Below are 8,856 nucleotides of genomic sequence, written 5' to 3' on the forward strand. Positions count from 1 at the left end.
AACAACAACAATGTAAACGAAGTCAGCAGCGGCGCGAAAAACCTGGACGGCAGGGGCTGCAAGGTGCTTGGGGCAGACCCGTCCCAGGGAACACCGACTGCAGAAACTGACCCGTTCAAGCGTGCGTCAAGACTAGTTCGGTCGCCTGTAAAGGCGCTTAGCGTGGAGAAGCCGGTACGAACGAGATCGTCGCCACCAGCACTACAAGACAGCGAGCCTCAAATGAAGGGAGCCAAACAGAACGGAGACTACATGTCGGAGCTCGGAGATGCTATTAAGAGGCTGACGGAGGAAATGTGCCCGCCACAACGCTCAATAAACAATAGCATGCGAGAGATACTCAGCTCACTAACAAAGCTGCATGCGAGTGCCCTGGAGGAGTACTCCAGAATAAAGGCAAGCAGACGGAGTATTTTCAACATACCGGTGACTGCTGAAACCCCGAAAAGGCCCCGAGATGAAAGCCAACTAAAGCGTAGGACGCCACCCAAGAAAAACAAAACCACGCAGGAGGAGGTGACCACCAACCCTGCAACCAAACAGAGTAAGGTGGCGCCAAACGAAAATTCCGGCAAGATTAAGGAGAAGGAGGTGGAGAAAGAAGGAAAATGGGTAGAGGTCCAACGCAGGTCACATGGCAAAAAGAAGATGGCATACAAACCACCACCACGGCCAGATGCCATCATTATAGCTCGGACGGGAGATATGACCTACAGCGATATACTAAGGACCGTAAAAAAGGAAGAGGCGCTGCAGAAACTCGGCGAGAGCGTATCACGCATCAGAAAGACGGTCAAGGGTGAAATACTGCTGCAGCTTAAGGAGACGCAAATGAAGGACACGGGCGAACTCAAGAGCAAAATAGGTAGGCTTCTAGGGGACCAGGCACAGATCAGAGCCCTAACCCACGAGACGATGGTAGAAATCCGTGACCTGGACGAGATTACCACCAAGGAGAATATTGCCGAGGCCATCCGCAACCAGATAAAGGAGCTAAACCACCTTAACGAGAGTGCGATAAAAAGCATCAGGGCGGCTTATGCGGGCACACAAACTGCGGTGGTAAATCTCCCAGCGCAGGAGGCAAGATTACTTCTTGACGCGCAGAAAATAAAGATAGGATGGGTTGTGTGCAGAGTAAGGGAGAAACCGAACCCCAAAAAATGCTTCAGGTGCCTGGAATATGGCCATATAGCGAGAGACTGCAAAAACGCGGAAGACAGAAGTCAATGCTGCCTAAAATGTGGAGAAAATGGACACTTTGCGAAAGCCTGCGACAAAAAGCCACACTGCAGAGCATGCAAAAACCAGGGAAGAAAGAACACCGAGCACCAGATAGGTAGTTGGAGGTGTCCGCTATACCAGGAGGCGTGCAAGAAATCAAGAAAATGAGAGTCATGCAGTTGAATCTCAACCACTGCGAAGCAGCGCAAGAGCTGCTCAGGCAAACGGTGTACGAGGAGAAGGTGGACATAGCAATAATCAGCGAGCAGTATAAAAATATAGACAGTGGAGCATGGATATCGGACCTCACAGGCAAAGCTGCAATATGGACATGCGGAGGAAAAGCTTTCCAAGAAAAGCCGCTGCTTGGTAAAAGCTACTACACACGAGCGAAGGTAGACGGTTTTAACTTTTATAGCTGCTACATACCACCAAGTATCCCACAAAATGAATACGAGAACATCCTAGACAGTTTGGTTCAAGAAGTCCGGACCACCACAATGAACGTTATAGCAGGGGACTTCAATGCATGGGCAGTGGAATGGGGTAGCGTCCACACAAACAGGCGGGGAGATGCACTACTAAAGGCGTTTTCGGTACTTGATGCGGTGCTTCTGAATTCGGGGAACAAAAATACCTTTGAGAAGAATGGTCGAGGCTCGGTGATTGACATTACTTTCGCTAGTAGTTCCTTGGTGCGCTCAACGAGCTGGAAGGTGTCGGACCTCTATACGCACAGTGACCATCTGGCAATCATGATGGAGCTAGGGAATTGTGCACAGAGCCGACAAAGGGCGATCACCAGGAAGGTGCAAACGAGGGGCTGGAAGGTAGAGACTCTGGATGAGAGCTCTTCAGACTCGTGCTGGATGAGGAAATGGCCACTGAGGATAACACTGAGCTCCAGGCTGAAACACTGGTGAGGCACATCAGTAAAGCCTGCGACGGTGCTATGTGCAGGAGAAAACACGGCTCTCTCAGGCAGCCGGCGTACTGGTGGAACGAAAAAATCCAGGCCATAAGGGGTGAGTGTCATAAGGCGAGGCGGTTGTGTCAAAGGAACCGTGGCTCGATGGAACATGCCGTGCTGCGCGAAGCCTTCAAAAAGAAGTGAAGTGACCTTAAAAAAGCCATCAAAAGCAGCAAAACCAGCTGCTTTAAGGAGCTCTGCGAAAAGGTGGACGAAAACCCATGGGGTGATGCCTACAAGGTGGTCATGAAGAAAATAAAAGGTGGTAAAGGCCAGGCACCAACCTGTCCCACCCTCCTAAAAAACGTCGTGCAAACTCTCTTCCCTGTGCAAACGTCAGGATGTCGGCGACCGCAAGCGGAGAAACCGGAGGGAATGGAAGCACCAACGGTTACAGACGAGGAGGTGGTCCAAGCAGCAGAAAGATTTGGTAATGACAAAGCGCCAGGCCTAGACGGAATACCAAACAAGGCTCTGAAGGTTGCCATCAAGCACAACACGGGTCCGTTTACCGAACTCTTTACGCGGTGTCTGCGAGAAGGCGTCTTCCCAAAAATCTGGAAGAAACAGCGGCTGGTCCTACTGCAGAAACCAAACAAGCCGGCAGGAGAACCAAGCGCATACCGACCTCTCTGTATGCTGGATACGCTTGGTAAGATACTGGAGCGATTAATTTGTGTACGGTTGGAGCAGCACCTAGAGGAGGAACTGCCGGGTCTCGCCGATAACCAGTATGGATTTCGAAGACAGAGGTCTACCATTGATGCAATTAAAAAGCTCACCGATGTCGCAGGCAAGGCAATAGAAGGAACAAGATGGCTATATGGCACGAAGGAATACTGCGCGGTGGTGACATTCGACGTAAAAAACGCCTTCAACTCGGCATCCTGGCCTCACATACTAAGTGCTCTGGAAAGAAAGAACACGCCGCCCTACTTGCTAAGGATGGTATCCAACTACCTATCTGACAGGCTTCTGCTGTATGATACCGACGAAGGTCCCAGGAAGTACTTGGTGACGGGTGGAGTACCACAGGGCTCCGTACTTGGGCCACTACTTTGGATTGTCCTCTATGATGGAATTCTGAGACTTCCGCTGCCAAGGGAGGTACAAATTATCGGATACGCCGATGATATAGCAATAACAGTAGTGGCCAAAGACCTCTACCAAGTTGAGAACATCTGCAACAGTACGGCGCAGCAAATAAAGAACTGGCTCGCTGCAACGAATCTCCAACTCGCAGGGCAAAAAACCGAAGCGGTGGTGATCACAAGCCGAAAAAAGATGGAGAGCGCTACGCTCAACATCGATGGACATAGCATCAAAACACAGCAGTCGCTGAAATACCTGGGTGTCATGATAGACTCGAGATTAAGCTACAAGGTGCACATTGATAAAGCTTGTGAAAAAGCGGCAAGAGTGACCACGGCTCTAACAAGACTAATGGCTAACATCGGCGGACCGAGCCAAAACAGACGAGCGCTTCTAGCAAAAGTGAGCCAGTCCATACTAATGTATGCAGCACCCATCTGGGGACCCGCGTTGCAGCGCAAGACTTACGCGAAGGCGGCAAAGTCGGTGTACCGACTAAATAGCATCAGGGTGACTAGCGCCTTCCGTACTGTGTCACACGAGGCGGTCGGAGTCTTAGCGGGCATCATGCCCCCAGAAATAATGGCCATGGAGCTAAAAAGAGTCTTCGATAAGTCCCGAAACTTAGGCAGGTGCCTGACAATCGAAGAGCGAAAACAAGAGAGGGATGCAAGTCTAAATGAATGGCAAAAACACTGGGATGTGACGACAAAAGGGAGGTGGACGCACAGGCTGATCAATAACATAAAAGCGTGGGTGGAGAGGAAACACGGAGAGACCGACTTCTACGTGACACAGTTGCTGACGGGGCACGGCTGCTTTCGAGAATACCTGTTCAAATATGGGCATGATGACGGGACAGAGTGCTCATTCTGCGGTAGCGGCGACGAAAACGTACTACACGTATTTTTCCACTGCCGAAAATACGAGGCAGATCGAACAGACATAGAGCAGCTGATAAAGGAGAGCATGACGCCTGACAATATCGTGGGGCACATGATAAACTCAAAAGCGGTGTGGAGCAGAATTAAGGCGTGGTCCGCAATAGTCCTCCAGGAGCTAAGAGCGAAAGAACGACAGCGCAGTAGCGAAAAGAGAAGACTGAACGAGAGATAAGCCAGAAAGGCGTGTGTGAAGAGCCAATTGGCAAAGCTACGCCTTGCGACGTAATACCTAACGGCGGTCCCGCAAGGCGAAACACAAGGCTTCAGACGTCGGAGTTAAGGGTTTAGTACGTAGGCGCGCTGTCTCGCAAGTCCTGAATTATGTGATAACATAGTCTGGGCGTGGTCCCGAATGAGGTGCACCCTTAGCGGACAGGATAACATCTTTGGAAGATTCCCCCTCCGTTGAAAAAAAAAAAAAAAAAAAAAAAACACACAGTGCCTTGCTAATGGAGCCGATTTTGTCAAGAGGGAGCGAGACAACTGTTTTTTGAGCAAACCTTTTATTATTGAATCATGGGGTACAAGCAAGAATGATAGAATACAAGATTGCGCCCATAAGAGAGGATTTTTGAGAATAACTTTTGTGCGATGTCACACTGGTGCGAGATTGCGAGAGAGAAATGCCAAAACGTGAGCAAGAATTGAAGAAGAAGAAAAAGTGTTGCAAGGAAAACGTGAACAAGTTACACAAGTGTGACGTCATACAAACAACGATTCTGTCAAATTCACTGAGAGAGGGGTAACGGTACCGTGATGGGCGCAACCTCTATTTCTCTCAATCGTGGGATACAAGCGGATTTTATTATAGGTTATTTATTTAAATCAGAGATGGGCATTTTCTGGTTTTCAAAACACATGTAATTGGGCTTCAAAATACTGCTTGCTGCGACGTCGACACATGTAACTATCATCGTCTTCGTGCATCTTGCGATAATCGACAAAGAAAATCAAATCTAGGGCCAATTCTGGTTTTATGAAACCGTGAAGTGAAAATCGTTTCGTTATATCATTTTAAGCGATTCTCGATCATTAAAGGCTATTCCATTAACATCTAGCAGATAATTATTTGGTAAATTATTGGGAGTTGAAGACAATGATATTCTTTATCACAAGATGATGGTTTTGAGAAAAACGGCCAACTTTTCTTTTGCACAGCCACAAAATTTGTGAATAAAAAGTTTGCACAGAGAAAAATTCTTGATAAATTAATTTACATTTGAAAACAGAATCGTATTTTTATGTGAAGTGATGAACAGGAATTGGCCGCCAGTTGCTGTTGATAGTGTTCGGAAGCTAAAGTATTTGAAGTAAAACTTGTTCATGGAGCAAAATTGTATTTTGATGATGCTTCTGGTCTCTAAAGCGTCAAAAAGTTATTCAAATTTTTTAAAAATCCAAAGGTGCCATGTGAATTCCAAAAAAAATATTAAATATTACAATTTAACATTAAACAAATAAAAATTGCTGGAACTTTTTTTCTTGGTAAATTTGTTTACATGCAGAGGCATCGATCTGTCCTTTTCAAGGCCCAGTAATCTGCGTTCGGGCTCCTGAGTTAGGGGAACGTACCAAAACCTGATTTTCAATTGCTTCTTTTGAATAAAAAAAGTTTAACATGCAAATGGATTTTGTCAATTTAAAATTTTTGTTAAAAGAAATAAAAAAAATTTACATTTTAGAGATCAAATAATTTGAAAAAAAAGAATTCAGCTGCTCTACTGCTATTAAGTAAGACTTCGCTTTTCACTCAATTTATATAAACGGGTTTCTACAGCTTATTTATGTCCTGGTTCCTCCTCATTTTCACTACCATTACTATAGTAGTCGTAGTCTAATGGCAAACCATTTGGCCCATGATGTCTAGGATGTTCCGTTGTGGTGCTATGTGGACCCCTCAAAAGCGTATTCTTTGAATCAATTGACTTTGTACTGGGCACCTCTACAGGGTGTCCAATGGTCGTAGTATCGCCAACGATTGCAATGTTGTTCACTGTAGTCGTTTCTCCGAATTTCATACCTGCTGCGAAAGCATTCTGAGGATCTGTGGTTAAAGTGTTGTTGCTGGCATTTGATTCGGTGGTCAATACGATTCGCCAACGTTTGCTATAACGACTGCGTACAAAAGGCTTAGAAGTCGCAGCGGAACTGTAACTGGTATCTGAAATCAAATAGGATATTGATTATTTTTATGAAAAGTAGTTTGCGCGATAGAGTTTTTACCAATTGCAAGCGTTACTAAAATTACGATCGCGCTGAACAAAATAATGCACTTCATTTTGTTTGAAACTTGGTTGTGCTAAAACGTCCTATCAGCTTGCTTCTTTACTTTTATACGCAAATTATTTTAAATACATATTGTATATAGATACATACATATGTACATTAGGGTGGTAAAAAAAAAAAAATAAAGTCGGATTTTAATACTCTCACCCCTCGGATTGTTCAATACCATAAATAATATACCCCCTTTTTAATTTGAAATCAAAAAGTAAAAAGAAAAAATTTAGAAATGGTATAGAGTTCTAGAAAATATATATTTTTCGACCGATCAACTCTGTTTCTGTTCGGAAGACTTTTAGCAACCCAATTCATTGTTAACCTTTTTCTAATATTACTATTTTTATAGGTCCCCCAAAAACCTCCAAAAATCTTTAGTATAAAAAATGGTAAAATAAACAATTAGGTATAATTATTGGAAGTCTCCTGAAGATAAACAGAGTTTTAGTTTTCTTCCATTTACAATACATGGAAACCTTTGACCGCTTTGTGTGACCTCCAAATATTTCGTGACTTTAAATAAAAAGGGGTATATCTTACCGGTATAGCAAAATCTTAGGGGGAGAGCAATAAAATCACGGATTTTCTATTTTTTACCACCCTAATGTACATACATACTCGTACGCAAGTCGAACTAAACTTTTCTGCATCATTCTGCTTTTTGTTAAGGGCATCTGGAATTGTTTACTCGCACTTGAAATCGAAAGTTCATTATCTCCTCTTGAATAAAGAATAATAAAATAGAAAGCTACGAATATCTATTATCTACATACTTCTTCTGCAAATACTTGCATATGGTGTTATAATTTGGACCCTAGGGATTTGAAATGTTGTTGCAAGAGGTTACTTACCCCAATCATAATAATTACCCGGCAGTGATTCAAATTATTTTAAACAACTAGACTACTTAGTTACGGAGCTAAAACGGATTTTTTTTTAGAGTTGCCAGAGGCCATAACGAGTATGAATTTTTTTATAATAAACATCAAGCCATACCATATTTTCCTTTTAATTTTTGAATACAAAGCTAGCTGGCAATTATTGCCTTTACTAACACGGTTCAATAAAATTTGCTTGTATTTTATCTAAAAAACGGGACCGACCTCATCTTATAGATTTTTTGATGCTGATTTGAAGTGCATTTACAAAATTTTTCCATAAAAAAATCTATAAGATGAGGTTGGCCCCGTTATTGAGATAAAATACGACCAAATTTTGTTAAACGGTATAATTCAGGCAATTATGAAAAGCAAAGGTGAGATTTGAATGTAGTTTTGGAACTTAAAGTTATCGGATGAACTAAAAACACCCCAGAAAATCCCCAGAGTTGTCTCGAAAAACTTAACACAGTCACTGGTTATTGGAATGGTTGCAAAATGTAACGGAACTGGAACCGAGAAGGTTTAAGAGTATAGCCACAAAACAAAAATTTTTGTGAAATAACGGAACTTACGTATACAAGACTTTCCAAAACCCCACGCTTTATTTTTGAAAATGAAAGAGGATGACGCAGACGAAAGTTCTTCAGCTATACCTCTACGCCCACAAATTGAAATTTGAATTTGACCAATAATTGCTCATCCGCCTTAAAATTTTTATATGTAAATACGTGTTTTTTTCTGTTTGCCGATATGGAGTCTTGCTGCCTGAAGATGCTTTAATGTTGGGATTTAGCGCAGCAGGCTTCAGCTCCGGTCCAAGTCAATTAGCCTTAGTGCCACCCAATTCAGGGATAAACGACACTAGTCCCACCACAAATCCAACACCGAATTTGGTAAAGTGATATGCTTGACAAGGGATGACGGAAATTCGTTCCAAAATAAATGATATGCTTTTCCTACCTTGCCACGTCTATCAAATTTCTTTGATGGCGGTGATGTAAGGGCTAGTATTCCCGAGGACAGGTCTGAACATTCCAGGTGCATACTCTCAAATCAAAGTCCTTTAAACGTTGCTGCAATAAAGCTCGCTCCGTGTCTGCCTTTACTGAAGACTCCATATGGGTTTGTTAGTGCATGTTACACTTTTCCAGTTCCACGTTGCGCGAATGCAGACACATTAGTAGGAATTAGGTTTAGAAGATCAACTGCATGCCCGAAATCGCACGCACTATTCGAGGGCTGAATATTGAATGGAATTCCTTATTATTTCAGAAATATGCAAGGACAGTCGAAGACGATGGAGTCAATCTACAACCCCGGCTGGAGAACAGCAAGGCTGCTGCAGCTGAAACCTGAAATATTGAAGGTCGGCGATGAGGAGTTGATAGCATGCATCAACCTCCTGCAGTAACAATTTCATCATAATCGGCATCGATCAAATTACTGGGATAATAAGGGTTCCCGC

General features: G+C 43.6%; 1 protein-coding gene across 1 annotated transcript; it reads right to left on the reverse strand.

Annotated features, from left to right (window-relative positions):
- Positions 1-5,684: 5,684 nt before the first annotated feature.
- Positions 5,685-6,540, reverse strand: LOC118738543. The gene is made up of 2 exons (XM_036469485.1): positions 6,454-6,540; positions 5,685-6,391 (listed from the first exon to the last, which is right to left on the reverse strand). The coding sequence occupies exons 1-2, from the start codon at positions 6,506-6,508 to the stop codon at positions 6,009-6,011; spliced, it is 438 nt and encodes a 145-aa protein (XP_036325378.1). The 5' UTR covers positions 6,509-6,540; the 3' UTR covers positions 5,685-6,008.
- Between the last annotated feature and the right edge of the window lie 2,316 nt (positions 6,541-8,856).

This window comes from Rhagoletis pomonella, unplaced genomic scaffold (genome assembly GCF_013731165.1).
Source record: "Rhagoletis pomonella isolate Grant_MI unplaced genomic scaffold, Rhpom_1.0 Rhpom_scaffold_00004, whole genome shotgun sequence".
NCBI lineage: Eukaryota > Metazoa > Arthropoda > Insecta > Diptera > Tephritidae > Rhagoletis > Rhagoletis pomonella.

What these genes read in the sequence shown, in the direction of transcription:
- LOC118738543 (XM_036469485.1), bottom strand. Translation starts at nt 6,508, where the DNA reads ATGAAGTGCATTATTTTGTTCAGCGCGATCGTAATTTTAGTAACGCTT. An exon ending in TTTAGTAACGCTTGCAATTG is followed by an intron (nt 6,392 to 6,453) that starts GTAAAAACTCTA and finishes ATTTGATTTCAG; the next exon opens with ATACCAGTTACAGTTCCGCT.